Source organism: Conger conger, chromosome 14 (genome assembly GCF_963514075.1).
Source record: "Conger conger chromosome 14, fConCon1.1, whole genome shotgun sequence".
Classification (NCBI taxonomy): Eukaryota; Metazoa; Chordata; class Actinopteri; order Anguilliformes; family Congridae; genus Conger; species Conger conger.
In genome coordinates, this window is record NC_083773.1 from 38,527,435 (window position 1) to 38,543,081 (window position 15,647).

General features: G+C 54.0%; 1 protein-coding gene across 4 annotated transcripts in view; it reads right to left on the minus strand.

Annotated features, from left to right (window-relative positions):
• kdm5c (lysine demethylase 5C) overlaps positions 1-15,647 on the minus strand; it is a 31,105-nt gene that overhangs the window by 1,410 nt on the left and 14,048 nt on the right. For 2 of the 4 annotated variants that reach the window (XM_061218904.1, XM_061218905.1), the window contains exons 7-28: positions 15,489-15,542; positions 13,932-14,055; positions 13,442-13,671; positions 12,787-12,945; positions 12,077-12,196; positions 11,598-11,756; positions 10,799-10,980; positions 9,739-9,901; positions 8,972-9,091; positions 7,779-7,973; positions 6,973-7,158; positions 6,305-6,425; positions 5,703-5,850; positions 5,103-5,187; positions 4,615-4,988; positions 4,337-4,475; positions 3,609-3,788; positions 3,384-3,497; positions 2,466-3,260; positions 2,187-2,232; positions 1,532-1,731; positions 652-852 (exon numbers count right to left, since the gene is read on the minus strand). In XM_061218904.1, coding sequence (XP_061074888.1) covers positions 652-852; positions 1,532-1,731; positions 2,187-2,232; positions 2,466-3,260; positions 3,384-3,497; positions 3,609-3,788; positions 4,337-4,475; positions 4,615-4,988; positions 5,103-5,187; positions 5,703-5,850; positions 6,305-6,425; positions 6,973-7,158; positions 7,779-7,973; positions 8,972-9,091; positions 9,739-9,901; positions 10,799-10,980; positions 11,598-11,756; positions 12,077-12,196; positions 12,787-12,945; positions 13,442-13,671; positions 13,932-14,055; positions 15,489-15,542 — 4,095 coding nt within the window. The remainder of the gene's footprint in view (positions 1-651; positions 853-1,531; positions 1,732-2,186; positions 2,233-2,465; positions 3,261-3,383; positions 3,498-3,608; positions 3,789-4,336; positions 4,476-4,614; positions 4,989-5,102; positions 5,188-5,702; positions 5,851-6,304; positions 6,426-6,972; positions 7,159-7,778; positions 7,974-8,971; positions 9,092-9,738; positions 9,902-10,798; positions 10,981-11,597; positions 11,757-12,076; positions 12,197-12,786; positions 12,946-13,441; positions 13,672-13,931; positions 14,056-15,488; positions 15,543-15,647) is intronic. The other 2 variants (XM_061218906.1, XM_061218907.1) reach the window with 1 other exon arrangement.

The window sequence follows — 15,647 nt, forward strand, 5'->3', positions numbered from 1 at the left end:
CCAACGTGACTGTGGATCTGTGGGACGTTCACACGTTCAACGCCCAAAACAGGCGCCAACATCTCAGAGTCGAAAACCAGAGCGGCAAGGGTGGAAAGACCTGAACCTGGATGTAAAAACCTTAGCACATCTGCCGGTGTCGAAGTGAGTGGGAAATGTTTTTTTACTTCAGTTCAGACCGTTTATGTATTTTGATGCCCAGAAGAATAAGTCCCATCCATGACATCCGTTGTGGCAGAGACAGGATCCCGGCCTACAGAACGTATGCTGAGCAATGCGTAATCACAGGCACAATTCTAACATTTTTTATTACATTACGCAGTCACTAAGATCAATGCGAAACAAAAGCTGTGAAATTTGACTACAAAGAGCATGTACTTGCTACAATAAGACATGATCACAGAACAAGAGTGTTTCGCTAAATTGTCTGTTAAATGCGGACACACTCTTCTCGCTGCAGCCTGCGGGAAAAACGCTCGTTCCATTTACTCTTGTGGCTAGTCCCATTTCTACTCAGCATTGGATGGCCAAGTTAAAGGAGTAACATGGTGGTTGAAGGTGACACTTGCCAGTTGTCTTTAGGCAACAATAATTTATTTATTTTGCCTAAATTTCCAACTATAAAACGTCGGGAGCTTCAGAGCCACGCACCTCTGGATGGGACTGCAGGAGCGCTTTGGAGGGGGTGTCGCTGAGGGGGCGTGTTTTCTTGGACTCGGAGCCGTCCTGAGATAGTTGGGTGTCGTTGGCCCCTCCTGCGTCCCCCCCTCCTCCTCTCTGGCTCTTCCTCTTCCTCCTGGAGTCTTTACTCCGACCCCCCCTCCCCGCGCTCCTCTGCTCCTGCAGCTCGATCTGGAGGAACCAGGGAGAGAGGGCAGGGGATAGAGAGGGGAAAAGAGGCGGAGAGAGGAAAGGAGTATGTGAGAGAGAGAAGGAGAAATAGTTCATTTCAGCATTATGTCGATCAGGAAAGGTCTCAAAGCTTATCAGGCTTCTATACAAATCCAAGAATACATGAGCCCTGTAAAGGGCATGGCTCTCACCAGTATGAGGGTGTGCTGGGAGAGGGAGGGGAGGGGCAGGGTGGAGGAGGGCAAGGTGTTGAGGGCGCTCACCAGTATGTGGGTGTGCAGGGCAGGGTGTGCAGGGAGAGGGAGGGGAGGGTGTAACAGGGGCAGGGTGGAGGAGGGCTCTCAGCAGTATATGGGTGTGCAGGGCAGGGTGTGCAGGGAGAGGGAGGGGAGGGTGTAACAGGGGCAGGGTGGAGGAGGGCTCTCAGCAGTATGAGGGTGTGCTGGGCAGGGTGTGCAGGGAGAGGGAGGGGAGGGTGTAACAGGGGCAGGGTGGAGGAGGGCTCTCAGCAGTATGAGGGTGTGCTGGGCAGGGTGTGCAGGGAGAGGGAGGGGAGGGGCAGGGTGGAGGAGGGGCAGGGTGGAGGAGGGCTCTCACCAGTATGAGGGTGTGCTGGGCAGGGTGTGCAGGTAGAGGGAGGGGAGGGTGTAACAGGGGCAGGGTGGAGGAGGGCTCTCACCAGTATGAGGGTGTGCAGGGAGAGGCGGGGTGGTGGGGACGCGGCCTGCAGGACTCGGTGGATGGTCTGCGTCTGGTCCAGCGTGACCTCCAGCAGGTCCCCCTCCAGCTGCAGGTCCTCCAGCTGGGCCCGCACCGCTGGAGAGAGCTCAATCACGGGCCCCTTCAGCCCCGGCACCAGGGGGATCAGGGCCTCCACACCTGGGGACCAGAGCAGGACCCAGTCACTCACCACACACCTTAACACAGCCAGTCACTCACCACACACCTTAACACAGCCAGTCACTCACCACACACCTTAACACAGCCAGTCACTCACCACACACCTTAACACAGCCAGTCACCCACAACCCACACCTTTACACAGCCAACCACCCACAACCCACACCTTTACACAACCAACCACCCACAACCCACACCTTTACACAGCCAACCACCCACAACCCACACCTTTACACAGCCAACCACCCACAACCCACACCTTTACACAACCAACCACCCACAACCCAGACCTTAACCCAGTCAGTCACAACCCACACCTTAACACAGCCCACCACCCACAACCCACACAAACTCCCAGTCAAGCGCCTTAGCCCCACATACAGACACCATGTCTGCTTCAGACAGTAACCTATGATATAAAAAGGCAGACGGACCTGTGGTGTTGTGCGAGTTCTCCTTCTTGCTGTGGCCGTTCTCAGTCTGCAAAAAAAATCACACACCATTGTGCACTCTCCTTATAATTTGCTGTTAGTTACTTATGTCATACATGGCATAAATACTATAATGCATTACATGTCCCGTGAATCGATGACTAATATTACTACTCAAATGAGCAGCTAACTCCTACCATTATGCAAGTAGCCAACTGCTAATACTGCAACAAATGACTGCCAACATCGCAGCCGACACCAACCCCGTCGCTGGTCTCTTACCGGAGCGGAGTGTGCCACTCTCTGATTGGCCGTTTTGGGGGGGCAGGCGTCCTCGGTCAGGTCGATCACCCCCTCCTCCCTCTCGCCCCCCTCCGAGTCGGACAGGACGATGACAGAGTTCCCTTTCTTCTCCTCGGGCGGCGGCGGGGGCGGCGGCTCCTCCCCCTCCGGGCGCCCGTGGGCGTGGCGGAGTGTGCGCAGGGCGAGCAGGGCCCCGTGCAGCTCGGGGCCCTCCAGCAGCTGCTTGGCGCGGCCCTGCCAGGTGATGGCGCGCTCCGTCAGGCACTGCAGGGCCTCGCCCTCGGGCAGGCGGACGGGCAGCCGCTGCAGGGCCACCAGCAGGGCCAGGATGGTCTCCAGGCGCGGGCGGCGCGAGCGCTGGCAGAGCGGGCACAGGAAGCGCGTGTCCCAGTCCCACCAGGGCGCCGGCGCGGGCCCGGGGGGCAGGAGGGAGGGGAAGGGCACGCACCCGCCGTGGAACCAGTCTTTGCATAAGTGGCAGCGCAGGAGCGGAGACCGGGGCGGGCGCCCGCACACGCAGACGGAGGAGGAGGAGGAGGAGGAGGCGGGCGGGGACGCGGGGCTCTTCCCCTCCTCCCCGTCCTGCGCCTCCTGCCCGTCCTCCTTTGTCAAGTCCACGGATGGGACGGAGACGTGCTGCTCCGCGCCGTTGGTCCTCCTCCTGCTCCGGTCCTCCCCGGCGCGGCGCTCCAGGCCCGGCTTGGCCAGGTTCACCTCCTGCAGCCGCAGGAGCGCCTCCTTCTCGCGCTTCTCCCCCTCCTTGAACGCCGACACCTGCCACGCCCACAGGAGCACAGAGGAGCATCAAACGCATGCACTCAAGCTCACACACACTCACGCACACACACATTAGGGTCAAAGTGGTTCTGGGTAGGGTTAAGGCAGAGAGAGACTAACGATGGCTCCAGGGTCCCTCAGGTCTTGTGCGGTGAGGCCAAGGCTGTCTGTGTCAGCACGGTACTCCTTCCCTTCTCCTCTCTCCCTCCGCTTCTCTGTACAAGGACACAGCACCTATACACACACACACACACACAAATAAGGGTTACGTCCCCAAAAAAAGGCCAATTTAACCGCTTTGTCCAGGCTTGATGAGAGACGGAATGGCGCAATGGCCGCCCTCACCTCCAGAAGGCTCTGCTGACAGTTCTTTTTCAGGAAGGTCTTGCTGGCCTTGTCCCTCCAGGAGTGAGCGCTGGCCACCTGCAGCTCCAGCTGCCGCAACTCCTCCATGCGCACAGGCAGGTCCCTCCCGATGGCCACCAGCCCCTCCAGGTCATCCAGGCAGGGGTAGTGCTCACCATTCTGCAGGACGGACACAAGCATAGATTTATTTATTTATTTTATTTATCAGGGACAGTGCGCAATAATCAACATTTTCAGTTTCCACATCGATGTAAATTAGTTAGCTAATGAGCTCATTTTCATCTGTAGTCCCAAACCTGTATGTCTCTGCTCTTAAAATTTTTTTTTTTTTTTTTACATTCATATAAGTTTTGCTCTAGGGAGTTACCCTCATCATCCCAACTTACTTTATTATGCTTTATGTTCACTACTTAAGCAGTTTAATGTTAATCTGTTTCAGGAGAATGTCTTGCGTAGAAGGAAACACAGGAGAAGGTAGGAGTTTGACTTCTTCACAGCGTTGGGGAGCGATATGGTTCAGCTGTATCACACACCACTAAAAAACATCTAGTTTTGCTTTCTAAAGTTCCCGATACTTCCCAGGTTAAACTGAAGATTTTGTACACAAAGAAAAACGAAATATTAAGTTGAATCAATTGGAGCATGTAGGAATTGTCCAGCGCGCTTGGGCAGGGGCGCACAAGCGGCTACAGGGAGGCGGGACTCGCCTGTATCTCCTCCAGGTCGGTGACCCAGGCCCGGGCTCGGCTCAGACAGCCCTGCAGGGACTGGATGTTGGGCAGCTGCACGGGGATGAGCTGGGCCTCGTTCACTATGGCCTCCAGTGTGGAGAGGGGGTGCTTCTGCCTGCAGAGGGCCACAGAGGGGCCGTTAGACCAGAGCCAAACATCTCAGACACTCAGACACTCCAAATGCGGGACAATAGGAGTGTACCTGTGCTCCAGGTGTGCATAGTATACCTGTGCTCCAGGTGTGTGTAGCGTACCTGTGCTCCAGGCAGATGTGGGCCTTCTCCTCCCAGCGCTCGGCGATGGTGAGCAGCTCCTGCAGCTCTGCCATGGCGGTCTCCACGGCGGAGCTCTGCGGCACGCTGCAGCCGGCCTCCATCAGGCTGCGCAGCACGCCCAGCGTCACCTCGCCGCCCTGCGGGCCCAGGGTCCTCCGCACCTCCCCCAGCCAGCGGCCCTGCGCCTGCAGCCCACGCAGCAGCTCCACCTCCGGGGGCTGGACCCGCAGGACGCCCCCCTGCTCCAGCAGGGCCTCCAGCCGCTCCGGAGGGGGCAGCCCCCGCGACCAGTCTTCTCCCCCCAGCAGGGCCTGGGCGCTGGACTGGAACTGCTCCACTGTCTGCAGTAGCGCCTGAGCCAACAGACTCATTTACATACACTGTACTACCGTTCAGCCAATGAAAGGGCTTCATTCAACTTAATCAGATACAGACACAGACGCAGACAGGTCACACGCAGGTCTCACCTGCATCTGGTCCAGTTGTGCTACGGCACAGGGCAGGTTGTTGATCCTCTCCAGCAGGGCTTTCAGGTCTGCCAGCGTCATCTGCCTGCACAAGAGCAGCAGGAAACCCTCAACACCCACTCTGGAGAATGGCCCAGACCCTCATCAACAGAAACTCTCTGATTTACACTCAGCTCACCAGCTCTGTGAGCTCACTGTTTTACACTCAGCTCACCAGCTGTGAGCTCACTGTTTTACACTCAGCTCACCAGCTGTGAGCTCAGTTTTACAATCAGCTCACCTGCTCTGTGAGCTCACTGTTTTACACTCAGCTCACCAGCTCTGTGAGCTCACTGTTTTACACTCAGCTCACCTGCTCTGTGAGCTCACCGTTTTACACTCAGCTCACCTGCTCTGTGAGCTCACCGTTTTACACTCAGCTCACCTGCTCTGTGAGCTCACTGTTTTACACTCAGCTCACCTGCTCTGTGAGCTCACTGTTTTACACTCAGCTCACCTGCTCTGTGAGCTCACTGTTTTACACTCAGCTCACCTGCTCTGTGAGCTCAGTTTTACACTCAGCTCACCTGCTCTGTGAGCTCAGTTTTACACTCAGCTCACCCGCTCTGTGAGTTGGACAGCAGCTCAGTGCAGCTGGTCTGGCATTGCTCAATGTGGCTCATCGCTTTGTTGAGACGCTGGAGCAGCTCGTTGTCCGGAAACTTCCGCTCCGCTGCCTCCTCCTTCAGAGTCTCCAGCTCCTGAATAGCTGTAAACACACACGCCCAAACTCAACACATGGACGAGGTATGTGGTGACATAACTTACACACACATATCCAGCAGGTATACATGACTGTATTACACATATCCAGCAGGTATACATGACTGTACTACACATATCCAGCAGGTACACATGACTGTACTACACACATCCAGCAGGTACACATGACTGTATTACACACATCCAGCAGGTATACATGACTGTATTATACATATTCAGCAGGTATACATGACTATTACACACATCCAGCAGGTATACATGACTGTATTACACACATCCAGCAGGTATACATGACTGTATTACACACATTCAGCAGGTATACATGACTGTATTACACACATCCAGCAGGTATACATGACTGTATTACACATATCCAAAATGTGCATGTATAATGGTACTACACACATCCTTCATGTGTGCACAGACGGAGTCTTCCTCACCTATCTTCCTCCCCTCCTCCTGCTCCAGGGCCTCTCTGACGCGGTTGGCCCAGGAGTCGAAGGACTCGGCCCGCACCTTGAGCCGGTGGAGCATGGCCAGCAGCTCGTCCAGGGAGTAGCGGTACCTGGGAGAGAGAGCAGCGGGACGCGGGTCAGCACCCCCCATCTCATCTCACCTCCTGCTGCTTCCGCCCTTCTGCCTTCAGGGCAACATTAACTCAGGAGGCGAGAGCCGTCGTCCGGAAGCCGAAAGCTTGCCGGTTCGATCCCTAACCCCCAATTGCGTGCAAGTGAGTGTTTGAATGTGTGTTTATTTCTGAAATTCTGAAAAATAGTTTCGCCACCATTTTTATTACGTGCATTAAAGTTTTATCTTCTAAATGTTCAAAGTATGTAATAATGGCAACCCACATAAAACATTGGTTAACCATAATTACTCAAACCCAGCTACGCTATTCTTACTATTACCATTCAGATGTGGTGATGCAACCATTGCAATTATAAAAGCTATTCCAGTCTATTCCCCATTTTAAATTATCTTTGCATTTTCCAGTTTTCAGTCAAGAAATTCGCCATGGCGAGCAAAATATTCTTCGACTTTTATTTTAAGCCAAGTATTCAAAAAGATGTGAAAGAGAGCGAGGGAGCTTTCTAGCAGATTCCAGGAGGTACCTGAGGTAGTGCTTGTCGCTGGGACAGGCACACAGGTCCTGGGTGTGGTAGAGACACACCAGGCGCTCCGGACAGTTGGAACAGGCCAGTGCGGACAGGAAGCAGGTGGTCTTGCACTTGTCACACTGCCTCTCATCGTCAGGGAGGAGCTCGAAGGCCTCCCTCTCTGCTTCAGTAATGCCCTGTGTACAGGAAACACACAATCTGGTTACTGCTTTCATTTTAACATTATTTAATTGAAAATACTGGGGGGGGGGGGGTTTGGTGGTTTCTCTGCCTCATTAGGATATATTCTGATGGTTTCTCTGCCTCATTAGGATATATTCTGATGGTTTCTCTGGCTCAGGGTGCATTGTGATAGTTGTATTGTGACGGTCTCTCTGGCCCATTAAGGTGCATTGTGATGGTTTCTCTGGCTCAGGGTGCATTGTGACGGTTTCTCGGCGTCATTAGCGTGTATTGTGACGGTCTCTCTGTCTCAGGGTGCATTGTGATGGTTTCTCAGCCTCATTAGGGTGCATTGTGACGGTCTCTCTGTCTCAGGGTGCATTGTGACGGTCTCTCTGTCTCAGGGTGCATTGTGACGGTCTCTCTGTCTCAGGGTGCATTGTGACGGTCTCTCTGTCTCAGGGAGCATTGTGACGGTCTCTCTGTCTCAGGGTGCATTGTGATGGTTTCTCGACCTCATTAGGGTGCATTGTGACGGTCTCTCTGCCTCAGGGAGCATTGTGATGGTTTCTCGACCTCATTAGGGTGCATTGTGATGGTTTCTCAGCCTCATTAGGATGCTGGTCTCTCTTACCCTCTCCAGGAGGCCCTTGCGGAGCTTCCTCTCTTCCTGCACGATGGTGAACATCTCCCTGTGCGTAGCGGCCGCCAGGTTCAGGTCCAGCTTCTCGGGGCAGGCGGCCATCTTGCAGGTGAGCTCCTCGTGGGAGAAGACACAGTACCTGCGCAACCGGCGATAGTGCTCGATGCAGGAGCGGCCGGCTGGCAGCTGGAGAGAGAGAGAGAGAGAGGGAGAGGGAGAGGGAGAGGGAGAGGGAGAGGGAGAGGGAGAGGGAGAGGGAGAGGGAGAGGGAGAGGGAGAGGGAGAGGGAGAGGGAGAGGGAGAGAGAGGGAGAGGGAGAGGGAGAGAGAGAGAGAGAGGAGAGAGGGAGAGAGAGAGAGAGGGAGGGAGAGAGAGAGAGAGAGAGGGGGGGAGAGAGAGGGAGGGAGAGGGAGAGAGAGGGAGAGAGAGGGAGAGAGGGAGAGGGAGGGAGGGAGGGAGAGGGAGGGAGAGAGAGGAAGGGTGAGGGAGGGGGAGGGAGAAGAGGAAGGGTGTGAGGGAGGGAGAGAGAGAGAGAGAGGGGGGGAGAGAGAGGGAGGGAGAGGGAGGGAGAGGGAGAGAGGGAGAGAGAGGGAGGGAGGGAGAGAGGGAGAGAGGGAGAGGGAGGGAGGGAGGGAGGGAGGGAGAGGGAGGGAGAGAGAGGAAGGGTGTGAGGGAGGGGGAGAGAGGAAGGGTGTGAGGGAGGGGGAGAGGGAGAGAGAGGGAGGGTGTGAGGGAGGGTGTGAGAGAGGGAGGGAGAGAGGGAGAGAGTACAGAGACTGATAAGTGATGGAAGCCAAGATGCAGGAAGAACACAGGCTCCAGAGTCAAGCGCCTACATTCAGGAAGAAGCTCAGAGTAGGCACCCGATTGTAACAACGATCCACAATTAAAACAACAAAAAGGTGTTACGGAATTCACCATTCCTGTGCTGATAACGTGCACAGCACTGCTCAGTGTGTCTGGATCTGGGTAAAAACCCGATTTATAACCACACCCTGACCTGTGTACTGTAGGTCACACCCGAAGATCGCCCCCTACTGGCCCAGCAACACCACTTCTAGTCTCGTATCCAAATTCTAACCAAGCCCACACCAGCCCAGCCCAGCCTCAACAGGAGGAGGGTACGGGGGGTGCAGCTGCTGACTCACTACAAGGACAGACAAGCAGACGGACAGGACACTCACCCAATCAGCCGTGCAGAAATTAACAGCTTCAGCAAAGTTATACCCTTGGTTGAAGCCGCTGTGGTAGGCCCGGGGGAAGGTTATGACAAACTCCCCCGCACACTGGTTGGTACGCACCACCTGTCACAGAAAAACACAAAGAAACGGGTCAGTGGGTCTGCTCCTGGGGCGTGGGTCTCTCTCAAACCTCTCAGAAACATCAAAACTCTACAGCAGAGTAGTGCAGATTTTCCACTGTTGGAATGAGATTTATTATTATTATTTATTATTTCAGGATCAACTGTACTCCAGTAAGCCTAACTGTCACCTGCAATCCCTGCACAGTTTCACCCAAGGCAACTGCCAAGCAGGGCCTTGACATTGCATGTGCATTTCTAAAGCCTACATTTCATTTAATTCCTTAGTTGAAATTCATTTTGGAGGGAAATGAATGGTCAATTTGTCTGAAATATAAGCCTAATCTAGAGGCATATGAACAGCTTTTACATCCGAAAATGCATCCTCAATTACACACGACTAAATGAAAGGGGAAGAGAGAGAATACACCCGCCTCGCATGAATCTCTTGACCTTGGTATTTTTTATGTCCTGGTTATATCACCGCTGGCAAGCTAATCTGACGTGTCCGCCGCGAACATTCGCCATCTTAAACTACGTTTGCAGCAAACTAATGCGGTTGAACAATCCTAAATGCCCGACCCCACCCCCCACAGGAGCCCCCCCAGCGCCCGACCCCCCCCCCCCCCCACAGGAGCCCCCCAGACTGACCGGCACGCCGTGGGCCATGAGGATGTTGGGGTTCATGATGGTGACCAGCTGGTGCAGCAGGTCGGGCTGGTACTCAAACAGCTCGGGGGTCAGCTTCTTCATCACGGCCTCCAGCTGCTCGGCCGCCGACTGGGGCACCCCGTACCACGTCTTCGGCTCGCCCCTGAAGGAGGAGGGCACGATTTAACACGCCCTCCCGCCACACACAACAGCCTCGCAAAACTGTCACCAATCTTTACATTTCAACAGCGACGGAATTCAGTGTTTTAAAAACGTATGGAAACCAGCGTGCAGAAACGAGTGGGGAAAGCACAAGCAAGTCGCCCAAAAGAATCACTGAAAAACCCAAAACCCAAATGTTCTGAAAGTTCTTGAGTTGGGACTCAAGCAAAGAAGGACTCTAAAGCAGCGTTTCCAAACCAGCGTGCCGGATGAAAAATGGATTACAAAATCTTTTATGAACAAACCTCATTCACATAAGCCAAAACAAATGCCTATCACTTGAGTAAAATCACCAAAAGGACATTTAGGCCTACTGTTGACACGTCACATCAACGTCAGTAAGTTGCTGGCTTTTTGCTGGCTTTCTGCTTTTGAGAGTGGAACGCTGTGAGATTGTAGTGTAGCGGCAGGTGAAGGGCAGGTGAAGGGCAGGTAAACGGCAGGTGAAGGGCAGGTGAAGGGCAGGTAAACGGCAGGTAAACGGCAGGTGAAGGGCAGGTGAAGGGCAGGTAAAAGGGGGTAAAGGGCAGGTAAATGGCAGGTAAAGGGCAGGTGAAGGGCAGGTGAAGGGCAGGTAAAAGGGGGGTAAAGGGCAGGTAAACGGCAGGTGAAGGGCAGGTAAACGGCAGGTAAACGGCAGGTGAAGGGCAGGTAAACGGCAGGTAAACGGCAGGTAAACGGCAGGTGAAGGGCAGGTAAACGGCAGGTGAAGGGCAGGTAAACGGCAGGTAAACGGCAGTTAAACGGCAGGTAAACGGCAGGTAAACGGCAGGTAAACGGCAGGTAAAGGGCGCTCTGAAGCCCTGCTGCCAGTGCTGTGTTCTGGGAGCGGCTGTACCAGTGCAGGTAGTTGATGGAGTAGCTCCAGTGGTCCTCGATGTGCCAGCAGAAGGCCGAGAAGACCATGCCCACGTACAGCCAGGGCACCTTCATGCCCGAGATGTCGGCGTTGATGTGGCACAGGACCGACTGCTCCAGCACGGGCATCACGTTCAGGTTCCAGCCACAGCTGGCGTACTCCTGCCAGGGGGGAGGGCCAGAGAGGTCAGCGCCCAATCAGCTGTACAGGGAGGCTGTGACTGACAGTACTGAGGTGCAGGGGGCCAGTGTCAGAATGAGAGGTACGTACTGAATCAGCCGTACGGGGGGCTGTGTCTGACAATACTGCACATAGATATAGGGCTGCAGAATGAGGGCTCTGTTCTGTACAGAGGTGCTGTGTCGGACCAAACTACTGTGCAGGAGGTCAGTGTTACAGAATAAGAGCTGTCAGTACTGTACATAGATACAGGGAGTCAGTGTTGCAGAATGAGGGCTCTGTCAGTACTGTACATAGATACAGGGAGTCAGTGTTGTAGAATGAGGGCTCTGTCAGTACTGTACATAGATACAGGGGGTCAGTGTTACAGAATGAGGGCAGTCAGTACTGTACATAGATACAGGGGGTCAGTGTTACAGAATGAGGGCTCTGTCAGTACTGTACATAGATACAGGGGGTCAGTGTTGCAGAGTGAGGGCGGTCAGTACTGTGCATAGATACAGGGTGTCAGTGTTGCAGAATGAGGGCTCTGTCAGTACTGCACATAGATACAGGGGGTCAGTGTTGCAGAATGAGAGACACAGGGGGCTGCACTCACCTCCTCCTCCTTGGAGAGCTGCCTCTTGCCGTTGTTCATGGGGAAGCCGCTGCCGAAGTCTTTGGAGTGGATGTCTGCTCCGTACTCCACCGTCACGTCCTCTTCTATGCTGCTCACCAGCCTCCAGAACTCCCTCTCCACCAGCTCCGTGGGAACCATCTGCACCCCACACACATCACCGGGACAGCCTCAGTGACACGCCTGTCTCAGCGTGCATGTGTGTGTGTGTGTGTGTGTGTATATGTATAATAAGTGTGTGATGTGTGTGTGTGTGTGTGTGTGTGTGTGTAATAAGTGCGTGCGTGTGTGTGTGTGTGTGTGTGTGTGTGTGTGTGTGTGTGTGTGTGTGTGTGTGTGTGGGTGTGTGTGCCAGATCTGGTCAAATTCATAATGGTAATGGTTTTTGTGCTCGATTGATCTTGTGGAATGTGTGTATGGAGTGTGTGTATGGAGCGTGTGTGTGTGTGGTCTCCACTCACGTGAACAGGCATGTTGAAGTAGTCGGCCTTGAAGGTGTCGGCCATCTCGCCAAAGCTCTGCAGGGTGTACTCGCACGTGGCCTGCTCGAACCCAAACGCCTCCGCCGGCTTCTTACACTCCTGCACACACAGGAAGTGACCTCAGCGCCCACACAAGCAGCCTGCACACACATCCTTCACCTTTCCAGTGCTTTACTTTAGTTCCAGATATTCATACAACAACGTTTCAATCCACCTAGTGTTGAATGTTCATTCTGCAGCGCCGAAGAGCTTTACCAAGAACAGGCTGTTTTAGTGACTGTGTCTATAAGGCTCATTAATATCAATTGAACCTCTGTTCTGATTGGCTGGCGAGCTCCAATGTACACAATCTGTGTCGAGCGCTTCAATTTGTACCAGCTACACGGTGGGCCATGCTGAAGCAAGCAAGCGTATTGTTGTGATGTCAACTTCACAGAGGTCCAAAACGACTCGTTTAAATGCACATTTTCTCAAAAACCGATTGTGTGGATTTATTTGGGGACTGTGCATTTTGATACGTTCACAGTGTTGTTATAACACCTTAACCTCCTTTATAATCCATAATGAAAATGCAATTCCACAATACGGGACCTTTAACTAAAGAATCGCCGCAGATGAGGAAGGCCCGACACTGAACACATGAGGGCGGCCAGCAGATGGCGCCAGAGCTAGCAGTTCTCCAGCCTCACCTCGGCCACACATTTGGGGCAGCGCCAGTCCCCTTTGGGCGGGTCGGTGAGGGGGGGCAGCAGGCAGAAGGTGTGGTAGTTATCATCGCAGCCATCGCAGAGAAGCAGCTTCTCATCCTCATCCCCGCGACCGCACATCCTGCACACGAACGAGTCCACCTGAGGGAGAGAGAGGGAGGGAGAGGGAGGGAGAGGGAGGGAGAGGGAGGGAGAGGGAGGGAGAGAGAGGGAGAGAGAGGGAGAGAGAATGAGAGAGAATGAGAGGAGAGAGAGACAGTTTCATCTTCGCTCATTTTTCAATGCACCCCTCAATCTACCCACAACCCCACCCACTCCCTCCCTCACATTGCTCCGACACCCCTCCCCTTTAAGACACGGGCCTCCTTTCCACACTAACCCTGTTTGTTATGGCCAGACATCCCCATGCGCCATTTTGAAAGAAGATTTAACCCTTTTAGGCCAGCCCTTCAAGCCCAATATGAAGCTTGAGGTTTTGGCTTTGGTTGAGAAAAATGTTAAAGTTGAGAACATTCTTGGGACTGAAGTGGTTCAACGATTCAAGCTTCTGTTTACAGAGCCCTTCCTTCCATACTGCTGTAATTGTAATGGGGTTCTCTCTCATTCCGGTTAGAGGCGTTTGCAGCGCGGGACTCACAAACTGGGAGCTGCCCAGGTTCCTCCGCAGCCTCATGGTCATCTTGGTGCAGGGCTCGTCTTTAACGCTGCCCTCGCCCTCCTCCGCGCTTCCTTCCTCCTTCTTCACCGCGTCTTTGGGGGGAGGGGGGGCTTCCCCATCCCCCTCGCTGGGGCTCTCCTCCTCCTGCACCTCCTCCTTCACCGTCACCACTGCGCTGTCCCGCACGATCACCGTCTGCGGCAGCTCGTCTGGGGACGGGAGGATTTAGGCGACTAACTCCACAGCAGCAGCCAAAAGACTCATTAAATTCAATTAAACCAGAGATTAACCATGATTTCACTCACCCACCGCACCGACTCGCTCACCCACCGCACCGACTCATTTACTGAGCCACACACACACACACACACACACACACACACACACACACACACACACACACACACACACACACACACACACACACACACACACCCATACTCGCAGGCAGGCTCAGGCACACAGGTACCTTTCTTGCGGAGACTCTTATCCCTGGGCACCAGGCCCAGGCCCATCATCTTGGGCCCCGCCCCGTAGATCTGCAGCTTCTTCAGCTCCGGATTCTTCTCTATGTCCTCCTCCGTGGGGTCGGGCTGAGAAAGAGAGAGAGGCAGAGAGAGAGAGGAGAGAGAGAGAGAGAGGCAGAGAGAGAGTGAACACAGCTGTGGAGGAGGAGAACACCTCACTGTCACTGTGCTGAGAAGTGAGGGGGCGGGGGATGCATTGCACGCTCCTACACGCCGGGGCCGGGCGATTTGCTTCTTCCAAAATTATCTGATGTTTTTCTGAGCGCAATAACGGTCATCACATCGCTTTTCTTTCTGCCTTTCTTTCTTCAACTCTACCTGATGCAGAACTCCAGAGACAATGTGAAACGCTTCCGAAAAAAGAAGAAAAAAACACCACCGATATCTACTGGATGTTGATGAGACAGCCAATCGGAAGCAAGGTCGTACAGCTTCTGACATCACATGACGTGCGACCTTGCGGCTGATTGGATGACATGATTGGTTTCACGTTGCCTGTGAAGTTTACAGCAGTGTCAGGGATAATAAAAGAAAAAAGAAGAGAAAAGACAGAAAGGGAATACGCCACATGGCAGCGATGATCGTTACAGATCAAAAAAAGAATAAAAGAGATGATTATCAAACGAGTTTATGGCCCAGCCTTACTACACTCTCCTACCCACTGCTCCGCTAAGCCTGAAGAGAACATTCCGGCACTGCACTGGGGGAGGAAGACTTGAAGGCTCAAACACAGCTTTCCGCACCGGGGGCTACATGCATACAAAAATGAAGGTAAAACCAAATCTTACACGCGCCTTAAAATTAAAATTAAAAGAAATATCAAAGTTCGGGAATCATCAATGCTGAAATTTACGGAGGAAACAGATCACAGACACACAAACACACACTTCGGTCCTGTCACTTCCTCTGTCCTCTGGCATTTGATTGGCTGACACTGGAAGGGGCGGGGCTGGAACACAGAGTAACCTGGGAGGACGGCTCCCGCAGTAACATCGCTTTACCAGCAGGTGTCCTACAGCTTCAGCTCGGCCTACAGCGTGAGGCTAACCCGGCAGCAGCGAGGCGCTAGCGCGCCGGTGAGTGCAGGCACGAATGAGCACACACACCGGCAGGGGCAGCTAGCTGGCACAGCCGACACACACACACACACACGCACGCACACAACAGCACCCCGAGAGCACAGAGGGTGAACACACACTTGCAGAGAAGCAGAGCCCAAACAGCCAAGACACCGAGAGTGGGAATCTCGTCCGAATGAGAGACGAGACGAGCAGAGGGAAGGTTGCGCTCAGAGAGCAGGCCAGAGATGTAGAGGAGTGGACAGACTGACAGAAAGCCTGGCAGAGCGGCAGGGAGCGAGAGAGAGTGAGCGAAGGAGAGAGAGAGAGAGAGCAAGGAAGCAAGGGAGAGAGCGAGAAAGCGAGGGAGAGAGCGAGAAAGCGAGGGAGAGGGAGAGGGAGAGAGCGAGACAGAGAGGGAGAAAGCGAGAGAGGCAGTACCGAGGTGTGTTGAGAGCCTGTGTTGAGAGGGTGGGGGGGCAAATCTTCAGGACCCTGCATGGAGAGACAACAACAGTACAATGGACTGAGAGAGAGAGGGAGGGGGGAGGGGCACAGCGGACGGGTAGCTGGGAAAAGGAAGAGTGAAGAGGGTGTAGG